The sequence below is a fragment of the Coregonus lavaretus genome (genome assembly GCF_964263955.1).
Source record: "Coregonus lavaretus genome assembly, chromosome: 4".
Classification (NCBI taxonomy): Eukaryota; Metazoa; Chordata; class Actinopteri; order Salmoniformes; family Salmonidae; genus Coregonus; species Coregonus lavaretus.
Window position 1 is genome coordinate 5,084,196 of NC_139991.1, and position 22,889 is coordinate 5,107,084.

A 22,889-nucleotide genomic window follows, 5' to 3' on the forward strand; every position below is an offset into this window, starting at 1 on the left:
ATATTAAACCACAGGCTATAGGAAAATATGACATTTCAGCTGATTGTTATTAAAGTTCATTATTATGAGAGAATTTATCCCTATGCATACTGTACAATAGAGCTGTAGCAGTCAGTGAGCAGTAGCTGGACACCCCTCTGCTGCCTCCCTGGGGCCTGGAGATGAGCTCCAGATACGTGATGGCCAGGCCGAGGCCAGAGTGGATGATCCAGGAGCAGGAGCCACGGGGCCGCAGCTCTGCTCAACTCAACACCGGCAGCGGGCCCACAGTGGGACACCAGCTTGGTTCCTCTAGGGAGCCGACCAGCCTGTCAGAGGTAGAATGGCCCCACACACTTAACACTAGCTGAGACGAAACAGATACCCGCAGCCACTGAAAAGGGAAATCAGTCCCTGTCGATTAGCCCTTGCCCTGTTCTGCTCTGCAAAAGCCTGTTTGAATTGTGAATATGAGTTACGCCATCTGATACTTCAGATTGGGGAAAATTCTTCCAGCTAGCTGCTATGTGACGTTAGGAGTTAAGAAAGAAAGCCTCTGCTCTGAATGAGGCACTCTGTTTTTTTTATATCCCCACCAGACAAAGAAGTCATTTTCTCATTTAACAGCAGGGTTTGTGGCCCTGACCCTGTTTCATATGTAATTAGATGTGATGTGGCTTAATAGCAGAAAGGCCTTTGTTTATTTCTGAATGTATTGAATTCCTTTGGCTCTGCAGTATAATGAGAATGTGTATAAAAGCCGACCAGTGCTATGTGAGGTCTACAGCTACCATTAGCACTGGGGTGAGGTGGATGAATGTGAGATATGCAACGTATTTTTAGCCAAAGCTTTTAACCCAAGAAAAAGGCTAATAGCTCTTTTGACCTGCATAGAACAGTATAGAGCAGTGTTTGCTCTGAGCAGTCTTGACTTTAATGGCATCAAATCAATTTTGTTTTATTCTACGTATAATGTACTTAGATTTTAGTCTTAAAATCTCCCACTTGTTTGTTCACTAGATCTGATTTAGCTCTATCATCTCTGTTCTCTCGCTCCCCCACCTCGGAGAGCACTTTAAGAAAAATGGTCACTACACTTCAGAGAACAAAGCTAATAGCTCCAAATCCAATTATATTAAAGGGGGGACTGGGTCTCACGCAAATCTGCACATACAGTAGTTAGATTGGAAAAGTCAACCCTTTACAGTTCAGTTCTCAAAGTTCACAGACGTTCACTCATAAAGCGCCTGTAGTATGGTGCATGTTGAACCACAGATGTGATTTGCTAAACTGTTTGCTCTGGCTCTGAAAGGGTCTTTGAACTAATGAGTGTGAACTTCTGGCCAGGCCAGCCTGTTAACTTTGCATTTGCGTGGAAAGGGGACAGCGGGTGAGAGAAAGAGTGAGGCAGTGGGGGAGGGGATCTCTATGCCTGAGGAATGTGGTGTCTTGGTGAAAGGGCTGGAGCTGAACAAATGCAGCAAGTCTATTTGACGAACCAGACTTACTGGTCACCAGCAGTAGAAATGTTTACCCAGAATATTGATATACCCTGGCTTTCTCTAAGACACTGCCTTTGTCCTCTGAGTTTCAAACCCTTACTTCTAGTGACTCATAGGATCTGAAGAAGCCAAGTAGGACAAGGTGAAAAAGTGAGTTGGTCAGTCAGTGTCTGATTTGTCCTCTCTTCTCTCTTTGCTCTGTAATTGGAGTGATTCATGGAGGGTGGTGGTCTGGCCTGGGGCCTACCTGCCTTTCACATGCCTCTTCTCATTAGAGGTGCAAGACAAAGCACAGGATGGGCAGGTAGCGACACGCTCTCCCCTCTGGACGTTTGGCCCCCGGCTCCCCGCCATTCTGTCTGCTGCTCCCCAAAGAAATACATCTCCCTCCAACATGACTGGACATCCAGAGGCAGGCAGGCTCTGATCTGATTCAGAACCCTGCTGCGTTTCATGTGATGATGTATGAGCTTTTGAATGCATTGTGGTAGTTCTAAATGTGAACAGAGCGAATCAGGTCATGTGGGTGTGTTGAGGAATTCCACCATATGTTCCAGCGTTGGCAGTGAGATTTACTCCCTGTGCGCATGGAATTGTGATTAGTGAGAGCCTTTGTGCTAGCATAGCATATGGTCAGCTCACCATGAGATCCTTTACAGCCCTATCCACTCAGCACCCCCCCACCCCCAACCACAGCAAGAGGCTCTATAAATGAATATATGAGTCCCGCAGAGGGATAAAGCTAAATTATTTGATTTGGATTAAAGATGGCAGCCCCCTGCAATGCCTGTTTTTTTTTTAAGCGTGCTGAGAGGGCAGTATCACTGTCCGACATTGGGAAGGGGCTTTGCAGCTGTAGGGAGAGTGACAACGCAGCAGTTCAGTAACACAGGAGGTGCTTGCTGTATATTTAATCTGCTTTAATCCAAGGCTTCACTTCCCAACCAGTAATGTACAAAGAAAATTATTGAAGTTTTCTTATTATTAGGGAGTAGTACACAGCCTTGTAAGAGATCTTCAGTTTCTTGGCAATTTCTCGCATGGAATAGCCTTCATTTCTCAGAACAACAATAGACTGACGAGTTTCAGAAGAAAGTTATTTGTTTCTGGCCATTTTGAGCCTGTAATCGAATCCACAATTGCTGATGCTCAAGATACTCAACTAGTCTCAAGAAGGCCAGTTTTATTGCTTCTTTAATCAGCACAAAAGTTTTCAGCTGTGCTAACATAATAGCAAAAGGGTTTTCTAATGATCAATTAGCCTTTTAAAAATAATAAACTTGGATTAGCAAACACAACGTGCCATTGGAGCACAGGACTGATGGTTGCTGATAATGGGCCTCTGTACGCCAATGTAGATATTCCATAAAAAATTTGCCGTTTCCAGCTACAATAGCCATTTACAACATTAACAATGTCTACACTGTATTTCTGATCAATTTGATGTTATTTTAATGGACAAAAAAAGTAATTTTCTTTTGAAAACAAGGACATTTCTAAGTGACCCCAAACTTTTGAACGGTAGTGTACATGTGGGTAGAGTTAAAGTGACTATGCATAAATAATAAACAGAGTAGCAGAAGCGTAAAAGAGGGGGATGGGGTGGGGTGGGGGGCAGTGCAAATAGTCTGGGTAGCGATGATTAGCTGTTTAGGAGTCTTATGGCTTGGGGGTAGAAGCTGTTAAGAAGCCTTTTGGACCTAGACTTGGCGCTCTGGTACCGTTTGCCGTGCGGTAGCAGAGAGAACAGTCTATGACTAGGGTGGCTGTAGTCTTTGACCATTTTAGGGCCTTCCTCTGACACTGCCTGGTATAGAGGTCCTGGATGGCAGGGAGCTTGGCCCCAGTGATGTACTGGGCCATATGCACTACCCTCTGTAGTACCTTGCGGTCGGAGGCCAAGCAGTTGCCATACCAGGCGGTGATGCAACCAGTCAGGATGCTCTCAATGGTGCAGCTGTATAACTTTTTGAGGATCTGAGGACCCATGCCAAATCTTTTCAGTCTCCTGAGGGGGAATAGGCTTTGTCATTCCCTCTTCACGACTGTCTTGGTGTGTTTGGACCATGATAGTTTGTTGGTGATGTGGACACCAAGGAACATGAAGCTCTCAACCTGTTCCACTACAGCCCCGTCGATGAGAATGGGGGCGTGCTCAGTCCTCTTTTTTTTCCCCTGTAGTCCACAATCATCTCCTTTGTCTTGATCACGTTGAGGGAGAGGTTGTTATCCTGGCACCACACAGCCAGGTCTCTGACCTCCTCCCTATAGACTGTCTCATCGTTGTCGGTGATCAGGCGTACCACTGTTGTGTCGTCTGCAAACTTAATGATGGTGTTGGAGTCGTGCCTGACCATGCAGTCATGGGTGAACAGGAAGTACAGGAGGGGACTGAGCACGCGCCCCTGAGGGGCCCCCGTGTTGAGGATCAGCGTGGCAGACGTGTTGTTACCTACCCTTACCACCTGGGGGCGGCCCGTCAGGAAGTCCAGGATCCAGTTGCAGAGGGAGGTGTTTAGTCCCAGGGTCCTTAGCTTAGTGATGATCTTTGAGGGCACTCTGGTGTTGAATGCTGAGCTGTAGTCAATGAATAGCATTCTCACATAGGTGTTCCTCTTGTCCAGGTGGGAAAGGGCCGTGTGGAGTTCAATAGAGATTGCATTATCTGTGGATCTGTTGGGGTGGTATGCAAATTGGAGTGGGTCTAGGGTTTCTGGGATAATGGTGTTGATGTGAGCCATGACTAGCCTTTCAAATCAAATCAAATCAAATCAAATTTTATTGGTCACATGCGCCGAATACAACAGGTGCAGACATTGCAGTGAAATGCTTACTTACAGCCCTTAACCAACAGTGCATTTATTTTAAACAAAAAAAGTAAGAATAAAACAACAACAACAAAAAAGTGTTGAGAAAAAAAGAGCAGAAGTAAAATAAAGTGACAGTAGGGAGGCTATATATACAGTAAAATAAAGTGACAGTAGGGAGGCTATATATACAGGGGGGTACCGTTGCAGAGTCAATGTGCGGGGGCACCGGCTAGTTGAGGTAGTTGAGGTAATATGTACATGTGGGTAGAGTTAAAGTGACTATGCATAAATACTTAACAGAGTAGCAGCAGCGTAAAAAGGATGGGGTGGGGGGGCAGTGCAAATAGTCCGGGTAGCCATGATTAGCTGTTCAGGAGTCTTATGGCTTGGGGGTAGAAGCTGTTGAGAAGTCTTTTGGACCTAGACTTGGCACTCCGGTACCGCTTGCCGTGCGGTAGCAGAGAGAACAGTCTATGACTAGGGTGGCTGGAGTCTTTGACAATTTTGAGGGCCTTCCTCTGACACCGCCTGGTATAGAGGTCCTGGATGGCAGGGAGCTTTGCCCCAGTGATGTACTGGGCCGTACGCACTACCCTCTGTAGTGCCTTGCGGTCAGAGGCCAAGCAGTTGCCATACCAGGCGGTGATGCAACCAGTCAGGATGCTCTCGATGGTGCAGCTGTAGAATTTTTTGAGGATCTGAGGACCCATGCCAAATCTTTTTAGTCTCCTGAGGGGGAATAGGCTTTGTCGTGCCCTCTTCACGACTGTCTTGGTGTGTTTGGACCATGATAGTTCGTTGGTGATGTGGACATCAAGGAACTTGAAGCTCTCAACCTGTTCCACTACAGCCCCGTCGATGAGAATGGGGGCGTGCTCAGTCCTCTTTTCTTCAAAGCACTTCATGGCTACAGACGTGAGTGCTACGGGTCGGTAGTCATTTAGGCAGGTTATCTTAGTGTTCTTGGGCACAGGGACTATGGTGGTCTGCTTGAAACATGATGGTATTACAGACTCCGTCAGGGACATGTTGAAAATGTCAGTGAAGAAACTTGCCAGTTGGTCAGCGCACGCTCGGAGTACACGTCCTGGTAATCCGTCTGGCCCTGCGACCTTGTGAATGTTGACCTGCTTAAAAGTCTTATCACATCGGCTACGGAGAGCGTGATCACATAGTCATCTGCAACAGCTGATGCTCTCATGCATGCTTCAGTGTTGCTTGCCTCGAAGCGATCATAGAAGTGATTTAGCTCGTCTGGTAGGCTTGTGTCACTGGGCAGCTCGCGGCTGTGCTTCCCTTTGTAGTCTGTAACAGTTTTCAAGCCCTGCCACATCCGACGAGCGTCAGAGCCGGTGTAGTACGATTCAATCTTAGTCCTGTATTGACTCTTTGCCTGTTTTTTATGGTTCGTCGGAGGGCATAGAGGGATTTCTTATAAGCGTCCGGGTTAGAGTCCCGCTCCTTAAAAGCGGCAGCTCTACCCTTTAGCTCAGTGCGGATGTTGCCTGTAATCCATGGCTTCTGGTTGGGGTATGTATGTACGGTCGCTATGGGGACGACGTCATCGATGCACTTATTGATGAAGCCAGTGACTAATGTGGTGTACTCCTCAATGCTATCGGAAGAATCCCGGAACATATTCCAGTCTGTGCTAGCAAAACAGTCCTGTAGCTTAGCATCTGCGTCATCTGACCAATTTTTTATTAACCGAGTCACAGGTGCTTCCTGCTTTAGTTTTTGCTTGTAAGCAGGAATCAGGAGGATCGAATTATGGTCAGATTTGCCAAATGGAGGGTGAGGGAGAGCTTTGTACGCGTCTCTGTGTGTGGTGTAAAGGTGGTCTAGAGTTTTTTTTTCCTCTGGTTGCACATTTAACATGCTGGTAGAAATGAGGTAGAACGGATTGAAGTTTCCCTGCATTAAAGTACCCAACCACTAGGAGCGCTGCCTCTGGATGAGTGTGTTCCTGTTTACTTATGGCCTTATACAGCTCATTGAGTGCAATCTTAGTGCCAGCATCGGTTTGTGGTGGTAAATAGACAGCTACGAAAAATATAGATGAAAACTCTCTTGGTAAATAGTGTGGTCTACAGCTTATCATGAGATACTCTGCCTCAGGCGAGCAAAACCTTGAGACTTCCTTAGTATTAGATTTTATGCACCAGCTGTTGTTTCCAAATATACACAGACCGCCACCCCTTGTCTTACCGGAGTCAGCCGTTCTATCCTGCCGATGTAGCGTATATCCTGCCAGCTGTATGTTATCCATGTCGTCGTTCAGCCACGACTCGGTGAAACATAAGATATTACAGTTTTTAATGTCCCGTTGGTAGGATAACCTTAATCTTAGGCGTCCAATTTATTTTCAAATGATTGAACATTGGCTAATAGGATTGATAGAAGAGGCAGTTTACTCGCTCGCCGTCGGATCCTTACAAGGCACCCGACCTACGTCTACGATATCTATGTCTCTTTCTCATGCGAATGACAGGGATTTGGGCCTTGTCGGGTGCCTGTAGGATATCCTTCGCATCCGACTCGTTGAAGAAAAAATCTTCATCCAATACGAGGCAAGTAATTGCTGTCCTGATATCCAGAAGCTCTTTTTGGTCATAAGAGACGGTGGCAGAAACATTATGTACAGAATAAATTACAAATAACCAGAAAAAACACACATAATAGTACAATTGGTTAGAGGGCTGTAAAACGGCAGCCATCTTCTCCAGCGCCATCATTCAATCTCACAGCACAGGTCCAGAACTGTCTCAGAAGTCTTGTGGTATGCTTAGCCCAGAGATAACCTTGAATATGATTAAATTACCAAACCTCCCCATGTCTGTTTTAGAGATTTCCCTCAATCTTCCAACTTGACAGCTAGTAATTTTAGGGGAAAAGATTAGTAAGGGGAGTGTGATCTAGAGAAGGCTGTGAGATGGTGACTGCTCTGCTCCCCCAATATTGTGAGGTCCCATTACTGTGTGTAGATTTACTGTGGAATGTGAACTGTTGCTGTATTTTAGTCAAGTCTGCCTGCCATTGTTGACTAGGTCAAGCTGGGAGTACAATGACATTTCTCCAGCCATGATTTACAACCTGCGGTTACCATAGTGAATATTGTTTGTGTGTTTTTTGCAGAGGACGGGTGTGGCTCTTTGCTCCAGCTCGCTTGTAGGTGATTATGGGTTTTATTATTAATTCAGCCAGATAGGGGTCAGGAGTTTTTCCAATGGAAATGCACCAGTCCCAAACTTGAGGCGCTTGCTCAAGGTGATTGGGTGACACCAGAGTCGTAGCGATGATGATATTTTCCCTGGTCATAGCAGTAGTATGAGGATGATGAGTATTGACCCGTGCTGTGAGATTGCGTCCAGAGGGGGTTGGGGAGTTCACCATGTTTGCACATCCAGAGCTATTGATCGGGCCTCAGTTCGATCACTGGCCAGGCCCCGGGGGACAGAGCCAGGGCCTGTAGCTTGAAGCTGTAGGAGCGACTGTGGCTGTGGCAGCTAGGTCCAGTGGAGTGGAGGGGTTAGGGGGCTGCAGCATCTCCGGCCTGCCTCCGGTTAAATACGACTGACATGTCAGGGACACACGTGCCTTTGTTGATTAACCCTAGCCTAGCTCCATACGAGCATAATGCAACTCTGCAAACCACAACTGCAAGTCACCCAGCCAGCCAGACACATATTTAAACCAGCCAATGAGAAAATGATCTTCCCTGCGCTCCACAATCCACACCATCCCACAAGCATGTTCAGTGTTATCTGCTAACTTATCTACAACATGACAATGACCTAGTTCAATAGGATGTTCTCTTGCAGTATGTGCTGAAGGTTGACCTGCTTTGGTGTGCCTGTGTAGTTTTGCTGTGCAGAGGATTTGCCCAAAGCAAAGGTTTCTCTTTGTCATGTATTTCCCATTGTAAGCGCCACACCTCAGAGCCACACCACGTCACGTTGTGAAATAGCTCTCTCCCTCGGGGCCCCTCTGAAGAAATGAAGGAAAATCACAAAATGCTTTTATTGCAAACTAGCTTCTTCATCTAATAACAGCTGCTTATCAAATTGGAGAACTGCTGTCAACATCCTGAGCAATCAATTATGTCCCCTTCCCCCTTTAAAGCTGCCTAGTGCCTGCCATTAACCCCTCCTGTTCCAGCTCGCCTGGCTTCCTCCACCAAAATGTAGGCGTGACTCCAAACAGTTTGTTTTCAATGGCTGTTTTGTGTTGCCCCACAGGTATGTGTAGACATTCAACTAGGAGGAGGGATTGTAAACGTGTTTGTGTGTGAGATGTTGATGGAAGGATATGTGAACACAATACACACTGCAATACACAACGCTTATTTCCTGGAGATGTATTATCCATCTACAGTCAAGTCAATTTCAAGCCTCATACTGTACTCTCTTCATGATGATGTATTATGTTCATGTTTACCACTCAAAATAAAACATACTGCATTTGATTTACCAGAAATTTGTGTTTCAGGAATGGTTCTTCCATCTCAACATAAGCGTTTCTCTTTGAGCTGCTCATCAAGTGTCAATATATATGTGTGTGTGTGTGTGTGTGTGTGTGTGTGTGTGTGTGTGTGTGTGTGTGTGTGTGTGTGTGTGTGTGTGTGTGTGTGTGTGTGTGTGTGTGTGTGTGTGTGTGTGTGTGTGTGTGTGTGTGTGTGTGTGTGTATATATATATGGTCCCCGGGCTTAGTGCTCTTTAGTCATCAGTCCAGTTCTCTCCTCTGAGATGTAGATCTAGCTGTGGCAGACAAGAGACTGCTTGTTTGTTCCCTCCTTGTGACTCACTAACACATGGATGTTTATCTGGCTGATTCTCATCCCTTATTTGGCACTGGGCCAGTCACACACACATGGCCATAATGTGATTAGCCCTCCCACTGCCTGGCCAGTAAACCTGCTAACAGCATTACGCTGGACGACTAGAGAGGGAGAGGGAAAGAGGAAAAATGTTGTCAGCCTCGGCAACACACATGTCACACGCACACACACACACACACGTACACCAGACCCCCTCAGAGGTAGTACCCTGTTATAGGTTTTTTGGATGTGGGTGCTCCATGATAAATGTGGAACTTTGGATGGAGTGTGTACTTGGGCAGAGATGGGTGATTTTATACAAAGTGGTCCAAAAGGCTGTGCTCCACACTAAACACTAACAACATAGTTTTAACATTCCTCGGCTGACCAACGTTTCCCTACAAGAGCCAACATGTCTGCCCAAGAGTAGGAGGTTCCTTTTGTATTGGCCCATATTTTATGTCTATAAAGCCCTAGAACTGGGGTGACCAACCCTCCTTCTGGATAGCTGCCCTTGTGCAGGGTTTTGTTCCAGCCTTAATCTAACACATCTGATTTATACTAATCGTTTTGAATAGTTAACTGAATCAGGTGTGTTTATGTAGGGCCGGAGCACAATCACCTTCATCCAGAATTTGACTTGGTGAAGTGGTGCTGCTAGCGATAGACAATATACAGATCGAATATACACAGAGGAATTTACAAGCTTGTATACCCAGTAGTGCTCCAGTAGGAGGGGAAGTCTAAGTAAGTCCAGGGAAGGGGAAATCCTCTGGCCCCTGGAGCAGGAAGTCAGTCAGGCAGGTAGGCAGAAGCCTAGACAGGGGCGTGGGTCAGTGGACAGGTGGGCTGGCCCAGACGCTGGAAGTCTGTCATTTAGCAGTGACATTCTATCACACAGACCTTTGTTCCCTGTGATGTCACACACCTTGACCAACGTTCTCACAGTGCAGTGCAGCACGCAGATGTTTGCACTCTAACAAATGGCGGCCAATAACCCAACAGTCACTGTCAATAGTTATCATATTATAAATTCACCCTATGGAGGTGAATTTTCAGTGATGAGTCACACACGTACAGATTTGGTTCTCTCAAATGTTATTGTTTTCCCTCAGGGGTTGAGACCTCTCGCTGTTTGGATTTGAAAATCCAGCCATTGTAATGGAAGGGGGCGGCTCTCGGGGGCTGTGCATGTGGGTCTTTGAGTGAGATAGACAGAGGAGAGACAACCAGTAAAAGCACAGCCCCCTTCATTATTGACGTATTGTGCCGACAACATCAAAGAGCCATTCCAGACTCTGAAGGCAGGAGGACTTTGAGAGTTAGGTGTTAGCCAGACTAGTGAAATGATTGAGTGTGACAGACCTAGGTTTATGGCTTTTTACATCACAACAACCTCTGGGCCATGGAAAAGAGAACAACAATGTTGTTTATGAGATAAAGATCGCAACATTCTTAATGAGAATGTAAATAAAGTATGTGAGATTCTGCATGGTCATAATCTGCATTATCGTCTGTTAAAATCATTTATAATGGTTCGATTTGGAAAAAAATAACCAAATAGTGTGCAGGGGGAGTCAATAAAGATTTCTAAATGAACTATTTTGCATGTGTACTTTCTTGATGGTCCTGTTGTAATCTTTGTTACTTAAGGCTCGCACACATTGGACCGAATGTGGATCTAGCGTTCGTCTGCCGATCGTTCAGCACTTTGTTTTATGGACCACCCGCTGGTGGACGTCTGACTGGTGACATTTTCACAGATTCTACATGTTAAATTGGTGCGCAAATTACGTCCTTCGCTCTGTTCAGAGGTGCAAATTACTCTCAACCAGCCAATGCTATTGGTGTCTCTACCCTTAGTGGAAATGTACACCTAATGTGTTTAAGGAAAACTATGCAAGATTTTTTTTGTAAAAAGCTATTTATTTGAAGTGTTACTTGGAAACATGAAGAGTGATAGTTGGATCATAACTGGATTGAAATCTATATGTTTTGTGAGCTGATGTATGTATTTAGACTGCATGACCATTGGCAACCATTTAAGATATAGACGTACACAAGCCCAGTGAGTGAGAGGGTGAACATAACTTACTCTCTGGGGCCTTGGCAACCTTTGGCCTCCTGCCTCTCGTTTTCAGGAGTTTTCTTCCATACTGACCAATGGGCTGGGGCTATTAACAGCCCCTCTCGTCTCTCCAAACGGATCTTGTTTTGATTCCTGATGCTTTTATAGGGTTTGTCTTAAAGGAGAGGTTAGAAGGTAAAACAGTATGTTCAGCACATACTGTTTTACCTTCTACCGCTATGTTCCTTTATCTTCCGTCCTGTGGGGCCACTGAGTGACCCCCCCCCCCCCCCCCCCCCCCCCGCCTCTGGTGAGGGCTACTGACTGTCAGCCCTGCTACACCCCATGAACCTGGCCGCCTGCTGCAGCTGCGTTTGGGTTGAGGGATGGGGGGGCCTAAGGTATCCAGCTGGGTTGGAAGGCCTGCTGGGGGCAGGGCTGGGTCTGGGTCTGGGCCCAGATGTAGATGGTTTAGGTGAAATGGAGATGTTAGCTAATGGGGGAAGGGAAGGCTACAGGAGCTTCTGAGGAACATATTAACTCCTCAGGCTTCACTCCCAGATTCCAAAGAAATGTGTAGGGCTGTCGCGGTGACCGTATTACCACCACACTGGCAGTCACGAGTCATGACCGCAGTCAAATTCCACATGACCGTTGAGTCATGGTAATCTCCTTTTTATGCACTCTGGACATGCATTGATAGTACCCAACTCGCTAGCGGCCATCAGGTCTCTAATGGCCTGGTACTCAGTGCTCTATTGTCCCTCTAACCACTCTGACGTCAATGCAAATCCAATCCAAAATCACATCAAACATCAAAACAGTATAATTATTTTAAAACTCACCATTGATCTACATTTTTTAACCTTACTGCGATGATCAATTTGAAGAAAAAAGTTCAACAGCAGGTTGAAACCGAGTGGAAAACATGGTCATTTTGGATGTTTCAAAACAAAACAAAAACAAAATGGACAGCGCTTTCTAAGAGGATTAATTCAAAGCATTTAAGGCGTTGCATGTAGAACACCCCATTCGCATATTAGAGCTTATGCATATGCCTATATATGAGCCCAAGCCCCCCCAAAATACCTAATGAAAATAATGATTGTGCCGTTATACAATACATAGCCTACTGCATATTACACACGGCAGAAAAACACAAAAAAAAATAGATTTAACATGTCTTTGGTACATAATTGGTCTAGCCTATACTCAAATTAAACAAATTCTAGTAATGGCCTTTGAGTGTGGACTGTATTATTATGCATAGCCTACTGGATGGACTGGTTACCTTATGCTACGCTCCAAACTTTCTATCCATGAATCTGGGAGAGAACGTATAGGCCTAGGCGATGCTGTTGGTTCATTGATTGTGCAGGGTATCTTACAGAGTTAGCCTACAATTCTAGTGTATTTGATTTTAAATAGCCTAGTAATAGGGCTTTTTCTATATTTTCATAATGAATATGCTCTCCTCTCGGGTGTGCTCTCCCTCTGCTTCCTCTCCCTCCACTCTCCTCTCCTTTCACTCTCCCTCTTCACTCTCCTCTCTCTCCCTCTTCACTCTCCTCTCTCTCCCTCTTCACTCTCCTCTCTCTCCCTCTTCACTCTCCTCTCTCTCCCTCTTCACCCTCTTCTTCCTCTCTCCCTTCACTCTCCTCTCTCTCCCCCTTCACTCTCCTCTCTCTCCCCCTTCACTCTCCTCTCTCTCCCTCTTCACTCTCCTCTCTCTCCCTCTTCACTCTCCTCTCCCTCTTCACTCTCCTCTTCCTCTCTCTTCACTCTCCTCTCCCTTCACTCTCCCTCTTCACTCTCCTCTTCCTCTCTCCCTCTTCACTCTCCTCTCTCTCCCTCTTCACTCTCCTCTCTCTCCCTCTTCACTCTCCTCTCTCTCATCACTCCCCTCCCCCTTAAGTCCTCCCTCCTCTTCCTCTTCCTCATCTCTATCCCTCCAATCATCTCTAACTCCTCTTCCTCCCTGCCTTCTGCTGCTGAGTCCTGACTCTCCACATCACTTCCCTCACTTTCACTGACCTGGAGGGAGGGAGGGGAGCAACAAATAGGATACAATTGTGGTCAGGAACATCATCTCTCTTCCTCTCACACGGTCTCTCTCTCTCTCTTCCTTCCTCTCTTTTTCTCAACCATACACATACTCTCTTCCTAATAATCACCTCTTAAGGGTTTCCATAATAAATTGTGTGATACAGTTACATGCCCCCCCCCCCCACACACACACACACACACACAGTAAACAGTATCATCATGATGCTGTACAGCACTTTCAATCAATCAATCAATCAATCAAAACATTATTTTATGAAGCCAGATTGTTTCTCAGTTCATGGTGTGCATATGTATGTCAGACTGATAGATAATCAGACAGGATAGAATACACAAAAATACATTTAATGAATATGTTCATAGATGGGTCAGATTAACAATAAAGGCTATATAGGGTAATCACACTTCAAGACCAATGGTCAGATTACTTTTCATAGATGGTAAGAAGTCAAAGTATGAGGCACAACGGTTTACAGATTCAACACATCAACTATTGTTTATTTATTTAGGATGTTGAAAGTAAAAGATTACAAAGATGACCCTGTGCAGTTTAGCTAAACAGGTTTACAATCATTCTTAATATATTTCGATGGGCATAGTTAGCTGGTTGTCTTTGTAGGGAGGGAGTGATACGATCAAGTGACAGCGTTGCGAGCGAAGCACAATGTTGCCTCCAACTCTGGTTTTCTTGCCTGACAGAGTTTGCCAATGTTAGATCATTAGTTACAAAGCTGGGACAGTTTCCAAATTAATTGCATCGGTAGAAACAGGACAAAACAAAAACGTATTAACTGGCTATGTAAACAAATATCACTGCAACTCTTATCATATGAGCTCCACTGCACAGTGAAGAGGCGACTCCGGGATGCTGACCTTCTAGGCAGAGTTGCAAAGAAAAAGCCATATCTCAGACTGGCCAATAAAAAGAAAAGATGAAGAGATTTGGCTTTTTCTTTGCAACTCTGCCTAGAAGGTCAGCATCCCGGAGTCGCCTCTTCACTGTTGACGTTGAGACTGGTGTTTTGCGGGTACTATTTAATGAAGCTGCCTGTTGAGGATCTGTGAGGTGCCTGTTTCTCAAACTAGACACTCCAATGTATTTGTCCTCTTGCTCAGTTGTGCACCGGGGCCTCCCACTCCTCTTTCTATTCTGAAAAGCCAGTTAGAGCCAGTTTGCGCTGTTCTGTGAAGGGAGTAGTACACAGCGATGTACGAGATCTTCAGTTTCTTGGCAATTTCTTGCAAGGAATAGCCTTAATTTTTCAGAATAAGAATAGACTGATGAGTTTCAGAAGAACGTTATTTGTTTCTGGCCATTTTGAGCCTGTAATCGAACCCACAATTGCTGATGCTCCAGATACTCAACTAGTCTCAAGAAGGCCAGTTACTGCTTCTTTAATCAGAACAACAGTTTTCAGCTGTGCTAACATAATTGCAAAATGTTTTTCTAATGATCAATTAGCCTTTTAAAATGATAAACTTGGATTAGCAAACACATCGTGCCATTGGAACACAGGACTGATGGTTGCTGATAATGGGCCTCTGTACGCCTATGTAGATATTCCATAAAAAATCTGCAGTTTCCAGCTACAATAACCATTTACAACATTAACAATGTCCACACTGTATTTCTGATCAATTTGATGTTATTTTAATGGACAAAAAAATTGCTTTTCTTTCATAAACAAGGACATTTCTAAGTGACACCAAACTTTTGAACGGCAGCCCTAAGTGTGTGTGTTTTTGTGTGTACTGAGTGTTCTTTCTCTGTGTCATCTCTCTGCAGAATGGGAGTGCTGCTTGGGCAGATGAGAATGACAGTGGAAGAGGAGGAAGAGGAGAGGCCTCCAGAGACTTTGCTAAGGTACGTATCTGGTCTGGAGCACATTATGGCTGAACCAGGCTTTAGTTAGCACTCAGAGCACAGGCCCAACTGCTCATCAAATACCTATCTAGCTGTAAAGAAAGAATGTTATTCATCTCATGAAGAAGGTCACAGGTCAGATTTTATATAATGAACCCTTTCTATTTATTAGTAGTGATTACTTGATGATACTTCCTGCTTTCCCTTTAGTTAGCCAATTGATTAGAAGCAATTAAATAAATACAAATGAAATGTTTGACTTGAATGCTTTATTTAAAAGTATCAAAAGATAAAAGACTAACTGACTGAAATGTAATGGTTTTCACCTTCAGCTGTATGAACTTGACAGTGACCCCAACAGAAAGGAATTCCTGGATGACCTGTTCACCTACATGCAGAAAAGAGGTAAGAAGACTGATGTTTAGAAAGCAACTTTCCCCTAGTACTTCCATTTTAGAGTTTATTCAAATCCTCTTCTATGTGCTACGGTTCACTTGTAGAGATACTGAAACTCTCATAAAGAGGGGGTCTTGCCTGTATGATTCACAACACCATAGTTTCTCTTCCACTATCAGTTGCACGCAAACACATACACACACACACACACACACACACACACACACACACACACACACACACACACACACACACACACGAAACAAGCCCTTCCTCAGAGAAAGGAGTAGTCAACTAGAAAATACAGTTTTGCTGTGTTAAAGGTGTTCGAGGGCTTGTCAGGTGAGATCAGCCTCCTGGTGTCCCCCCCCCACACACACACACGTCTCAGACCTGAGAGGACCTGTTTAGGCTGTGACTAATTCACTAAGCAAACAGCCTGGAAGGCTCCACAATCAGTCTGCTTTCTAAACATGGCCCCTCAAATGAGAGAGACCACCTCAGACTACAGCACTGCTAAGACATACAGGGCTCAGTTCAATCCAACCTGCAATTTGCAGAAACATAGCTTTTTCCATGTGGTCATATCACATTTTCAGAATGCTTTTAGGTCATGTTCAAATGCCAGGTACACTCTTCTCCATATGTATTTGGACAGTGAAGCTAAAAATAATTATTTGGCTCTATAGTACACCATTTTGGATCTCAGAAATGACTACATCAAGCTTGTGACTACAAACTCGGATGCATTTGCAGTTTGTTTTGGTTGTTTCTGGTTATATTTTGCGCAAAAGGAACTGAATGGTGACTAATGTATTGTCATTTTGGAGTCACTTTTATTGTAAGTAAGAATAGATGTTTCTGAACACTTCTACATTCATGTGGATACTACGATGATTATGGATAATCATGAATTAATTGCGAAAAAGGTTGAGTGAGAAAGTTAGAGGCACAAAGAACATTACTTCCTTCTTTTCACTCTGTCATTTATGTTAGTATTGTGGAGTAATTACAATGTTGTTGATTTTAAAATCACCATTGGCCTCATGGTGAAATCCCTGAGCGGTTTCCTTCTTCTCCGGCAACTGAGTTAGGAAGGGAGCCTGTATCTTTGTAATGACTGGGTGAATACTTTCTCAAGGCACTGTACCATGATGAATTTAATGGATTGGAAGTTATTTTTCCACCGTAGCTACTGGCTTTCTGTGACTACACTATACAGTACTACTCAATTCCTAATTTTATGATTGGATCCCTCCCTGCACCTGCAAGGCTTGTAAGAACGGAACAATAATTCCTCTCTTTCTCTCACGCTCTCTCTCTTGCACTTCACTTTTCTCTTAGCTCACAGATTGAAGGGTTTGTTAACTAACTTGTAACACATAAAGAACAGTCACATTTAACATGGTCAATTCATAAGCACAAATAAGAATTGTAAATAAAATTATAGATATGATGTTCCCCCATGATGAAAGGGGGCCATGACTGAAAAAGTTTGGGAAGCACTGATCTAGCTAATGATTAGCGCAAATACAGATGGGCAACCCATGTTTCTGCTTATTTATTTATAGCCACTATGCTGCATCATTTGGGCTACAGGTGATAAAGCATATTGCTAAATAACACACCAGCCTGATAATATGGACCAATATTTTGTTAGGCATGTTTTTTGAGGGGGAAATTATATTTTAATGGTGTCACCATTTTATTTTCATACATTTTGGAATCGAAAAGTCACCAGAGCTGCATTCGGTACAAAAAAACGTAATGCAACGTTCAATGAAATGGAAACCAGTTGAAAAACGGGGAGGGATTCGGTTGTGGGTTCAAAATGCACCGCTTCCCTTCAAATATGTCACTCAGTGCTTCAAGCCACACCTCGGCACACCCACCAAACGGAGCAAACGTAGGCTACCTTAAAGTCTGTTCAAGAAAGTTGAAGAGCGTTTCGGGGGAAACATGTAATTCAGTTGTTACACAATGTAGAAAACGTTCAATCGAACTGAACGCACCCCAGAACTGATTTTCTCACAGTCGTTCTACCAAGAAATTGTCAAGCATGGTTCCTTTCTGAACTGTTAGAGTTAGACCAACAGTTTAAAGTAATACAGAAATTATTAGGATTTCAGTTGTGGTTGGAATATATTGACCAAATTATCAGAGAAGTTTTGTTGTATTTTACCTTAAAAATTCACCAGAAACAGCTATTTCTTCTTGTTTTATTATCCTGCCCCTAGAAGGGTGTTGACCCTGGAACCCATTTACCATGACCACCCCCAATATGCAACAAAGTTATGCACTTGACAAAACCTAACACAACCAAAACAAACTGCAAATGCATCCGAGTTTGTAGAGTCAAAAGCTTGATGTAGTCATTGTGTACTAGGAATATAGGACCAATACTAAACTTTTGACTACTTTAATACATTAAGTGTATTTTGTCCAAATACTTGACTTCCTCAAATGGGCGGACTAGATACATAGTGCTTTCATTTCTAAACGGTAAAACATATGTATGAAAATACCCTCAAATAAAAGGTGACATTCTGTACTGTCGCCTCGTATGAAACATTTGATCTCAAATCCAAAATGCTATATAGAGCCAAATTTAAAATGTTAGTTTCACTGTGTGTGTGTGAACTAAGATACTGTCAACATATTGCCACGGCGGATGCCATCGACTCCGACCCTAAGACAGTCAAATGACTGAGTGCCTGTAGAGAGAGCCTTATGTGTGTCCTCACACGGCCAGTGAAATCAGCAGTAGCTAGTGACCCCACCCTGGGCCTGGCCGGCCTGGCACGTGTGTTTAGAGGTCTTGTTGGGGGATGATGTATTAGTTAGAGAGGGAGAGGATCTGTCATTGGCCAGTTAGCATGTCACTGCTCTGACAGTGGGGAGTGGAAGGCTGACCCTTGTTGGCCAGATGGGAATATTCATCAAGCCGACTGAAACATTGGATGGATGATGATGATTTAATCAGTTGTTTTTTGTGGTTTCCTTTTTTTATTCGCTCATACTGCAAGTGTGTTTTCAACCAGTCAAGTTGAATCTGGTTTCATTCATGATACATCATTTTGTTCAGAACATGGTGCCAGGATGAGTTTTAAAATCAAATCAAATTTGTTTCGTCACATGCGTCGTAAACAACAGTTGTGGACTCACAGTGAAATGCTTACTTACAGGCTCTTCCCACCAATGCAGAGAGAAAGAAAAAGGAGAAATAATAGAAAAGTAAAACACGTAATAGTTAAAGTAATAATAGATATACAATGAGTAACTCATTTGGCTATATACAAGTGGTGTCAGTACCGAGTCAATGTGCAGGGGTACGAGGTAATTGAGGTTGCTAAGTACATATAACTAAGAATTAAGTGACAGATATTAAACAGTTGCACTAGCGTATGTGATGGGTCAAAAGTAATTCAAGATAATTGTGAGTGGTGATGGGTGAGTCCTGACTTATAGCTGTGTTGGGTTTGCAATAAGATGCAGTGAGAGAGCGATAAACCCAGGCTTCTTTATTGATGATATCACAGGATCATTCTAGAACCAGAAGGTCTATACTTGTAGCTGAGATGTTCTGTAGCCCGTCATTACCATGGTGCAGCAAAGAATGTCACCTACCTGGCTGCCATGTCAATACCTCTTTGTGGCCTGAGAGAGAAAGAACGCCCCTCTCTTTCCTCCTTGAATAAGCGGCACTTGGCTGACCTCCGCTGTCTCCTAAATCGGGGCCTTAATCATGGAGAACAAATTGCTTGGCTGGCTTCCCACTCGGCTGTGAGAACAGGGCCGCAGCACAGCACACATTCCCCCGGACTACCGTGAGATATAGACGTCAGCCGCTTGCCTCGCAGGCCAGGCCGGTGATCTCTCTGTTGACTAAATTATTGTCTGGCCCTGTTATTGATGAATTGGAGGTACTGTACTCCATTTTTGGTTTGTTTTTGAGGCTTCTGCTGCAACATCAAATGAAAATATAGATTTATACTTGGAAACTGCATTTCATTTTCAGTTCTTTGTTCTTTGAGTGTCAAATGTTTTCTAATTATACTACCGTGTTTTGAAGTAGGAGAAAACACTCTAAGCTAATGATATTGCATATATTCTGACAGCTGATCAAACGGTGTTAGTTGGAGAAGAGAGTGAGTTTCTGAGGAGTGAAAGAAAGAAAAGAGGAAATGGGAAGGCTGAGAGGCCCAAATGGAGGAGCAATTTCCCACTTCATGCCCCCTTCCCCCTAGTCCTTGGGAAGTGGGAATTAACCGAAAGAAACTTACGAGGGAATTCCATTTGGCCTTGTGTGCATAAAAACAGGCGTGTTTGTGTGTGTTCATTGTTGAGGAATTTCACCAGCTGTCTTACACCCAGTGGGTCTGTGAAGAGGCCAATTGATGGGCCCCACATTAGAGTAGCAGCAGCGTTGCCTCTTCTATTGGTGGCTGAGGACTCAGGAGCGTTTAGCTGCCGTGTTTTCCTGTAGCCTTGTTGTTTATCATATCTATTTCACTTCTTGCTTTCTCGCTCCTGTTGGGAACGTGGAGAAAAACTTTGACAATGTGTTGCTATTAACCGCCTTAAAGGCTTCGATTTAAGCAGATGGGTGATTGTTTGTTTTGGTTTGACACCCCTCCCTCACCTCCTGCTCTGAGATGGGATGGGGGCTGGGAGGGAGGGGGTAAGAGAGGCAGAGGGGGCAGTAAGGGAGACTGTGGGAGAAATGGGCACTTTATGAAGAACAAAATCCCAGTGCAAAGCAGCCAAATGCCTGTCAGCGCTGTCCACTTGAGATGATTAATGGTGCCTGGGTCTGATGGACAGAGCGAGTGTGAGAGACTTCTGTTTAGGGAATCACGGGACAGAGAGAGAGTGGGGTTAAGACAAGTGTTTAGCACCCCCCACCTCTCCAACAAAAAGGATAGACCCCTCCGAACTAGTGAGTGGTTTGATCCATCCCAGTTGTCTGTGCTGCCTGTGAAGAAGCAGTGTCTTGTCGTGTAGTTTTTACTTTTTACTAACTTTTATTTATTCAGGGGAGCGCAATTGAGACCAGGATCTCATTTTCAATGGTGCCCTGAGGACATAAAAGAAAATATAAAACTACAAGAGAAAAGATGGAATAACAAGATACAATAACATGTACATTACATTACACATATCACAGCATTCTAAATAAGTTAAAGTCAATCAATCAAAACAATTGCACATCTCAGTGAACTCATTTATCATCAGGGTTTTAAACTGCCCTGGTGGCACCAGGGAATCCAAATGTAATGTATTTTGTAAGTGATTCCAAAAATGTGGAGCGTTAAAACTAAAAGCGGATTTACCTAGTTTGGTGGAGACCCGAGAAACCTAGAGAGTTAACCAACCCTGTGAACAGGTTTGGGATCTCATGTTTTTATACTTTAACAACAAAGTTTAGTAAGTGGGAAGCTTGTAATAGTAGAGCTTGTAGTGTAGGGTTGGGCGGTATCCAGATTTTCATACTGTCATACCATTTCTTTACCAAACCGGGGTGGGTATACTCTGTTTCCGAATGTGCACACAAGGCACAAAAAAATAAATATTATTAATCTTCTTCATCTTCATCATCCAGGAGGTGATTTAATGTCTTTGCTGTAACCAAGAAGCTTGATCTTGACATCTAGCCACTTAACTAGCAAGTTAGCAAACCAAATTAATAGCTGGAGCCCAGAGCAGGGTATCATTTATTTGACACATCTTAGATTTCTTATAGTTATAAGCAGTGGCCTAGCACGCACCCCCGCCGCCGTGCCCGTAACCCCCTAAAATGGTATTGAAAATCATACCGTCGGTATTATGAAATACCCCAGTATGGTATAAACGGTATATCGCCCAAGCGTGGTGTAGTGTTGAGTGTACTGTAGTAAGTTGATGCATCAAAAAACCTGATGCTGGGGGTTTGTTTGGCTATTGGAGTTAGAGCTAAGGTTATTATAGGGAAATCCTCCTCTGTAGTAAAGATTTAGGTCTCTGTTGTAATGCTGTGCCATTTAACCAGAACAGTCAGGACTGGACTGGTGAGGGGGGGGAAACTGACAGACCAGCCAATAGCTTCTACCCCCAGACCATCAGGTTGCTGAATAGCCACCACTAGTCAGCTACCTGGTCCCCCTCCTGCAGCCCGGACTTCCTACCCCTGCCCCGCTCACCCCCAAAGGACATGTATCCTTGTTACTCACTCGTCACTCTATGGACAAGTATCCTTGGTACTACCATACCCCGTTCAAAGACAAATTTTTTGTCTTGCCCATTCACCCTCTGAATGGCACACATACACAATCCATGTCTCAATTGTCTCAAGGCTTAAAAATCCTTATTTACCCTGTCTCCTCCCCTTCATCTACACTGATTTGAAGTGGATTTAACAAGTGACATCAATAAGGGATCATAGCTTTCACCTGGTCAGTCTATGTCATGGAAATGTTTTGTACACTCAGTCTGCCGTCTTGTGATCTTTTTCTATTCTATTATTTTAATTAGTATTATTAGTATTATTATTTGTATTGTTTCATTCACTTCTCTTTAACCTGCATTGTTGGAACTAAGAATTTCACTGTACCCTGCAATTACATCTGCGACCCTGTGCATGTGACTAATAAACTCTGAATTTATTTGATTTGGATTTGTTGAAGGCAGGCTTCTCTTTGAACTACAGTAGCTCCACCAGACAGCTCAGCCCAGCCAGGCCTATTGGCTAGTGACTGAATCTCCAGGCTGGCAGTAGTTGTGCCCTAATCGTCTTAATGTTCCCAGGCTAACGATCACGTTGGCTTGGCGATGTGTCTGCGGCCAGCGCTGGGAACAGTGGACGCACAGCGGGGGACGTGAGGAAGTCCCTAACACTAACCCAGAGACTGGGAGCTCTGTCCACACCAATTACACCACGAATGGGCTCTAGGGGATTCCTGTATGCATTGCATTACCACTCTGAGCAGAGCTAGCACTCACACTACAGAGCTCACACCCCCCTCATACAGGACAGGGAGGCTTGCTGTGCTGTACACTCTCACACACACACTATAGCAGAGCTACAATGGGAACATTCTGTGGCCTGTTTAATAGAGCTTTATTTTCTTTTAACGGTTTCTGGAAATGACTTGTCTGAGAGTTTTACCAGCTCTGTCATATGAGCACATCTGTCCATACTATTACAGTAGGTGTTGTGTGAGCAAAATGGTTTCCAACTGAATCCAAACCTGTTGAATCTATCCTCCCCCACTGGTCTGAGAGGTGGTAAAACGTCAGGCTACTCATATGGTGCCCTGATCTAGAAACCATGTATTTGCATTTCATTCTGGTTTCACTACACTACTAACTCAAAACCATGAGTGTAGCAGCCATGAGTGTAGCAACACGTTA

The 22,889-nt window shown here is 44.1% G+C and overlaps 1 protein-coding gene across 2 annotated transcripts in view; it reads left to right on the forward strand.

Annotated features, from left to right (window-relative positions):
• The window catches only part of LOC311128435 (AT-rich interactive domain-containing protein 3B-like), a 61,324-nt gene that overhangs the window by 19,961 nt on the left and 18,474 nt on the right, over positions 1-22,889 (forward strand). For both annotated transcript variants that reach the window (XM_084160568.1, XM_084160569.1), the window contains exons 3-4: positions 15,027-15,104; positions 15,437-15,509. In XM_084160568.1, the coding sequence (XP_084016694.1) occupies positions 15,027-15,104; positions 15,437-15,509 (151 nt within the window). The remainder of the gene's footprint in view (positions 1-15,026; positions 15,105-15,436; positions 15,510-22,889) is intronic.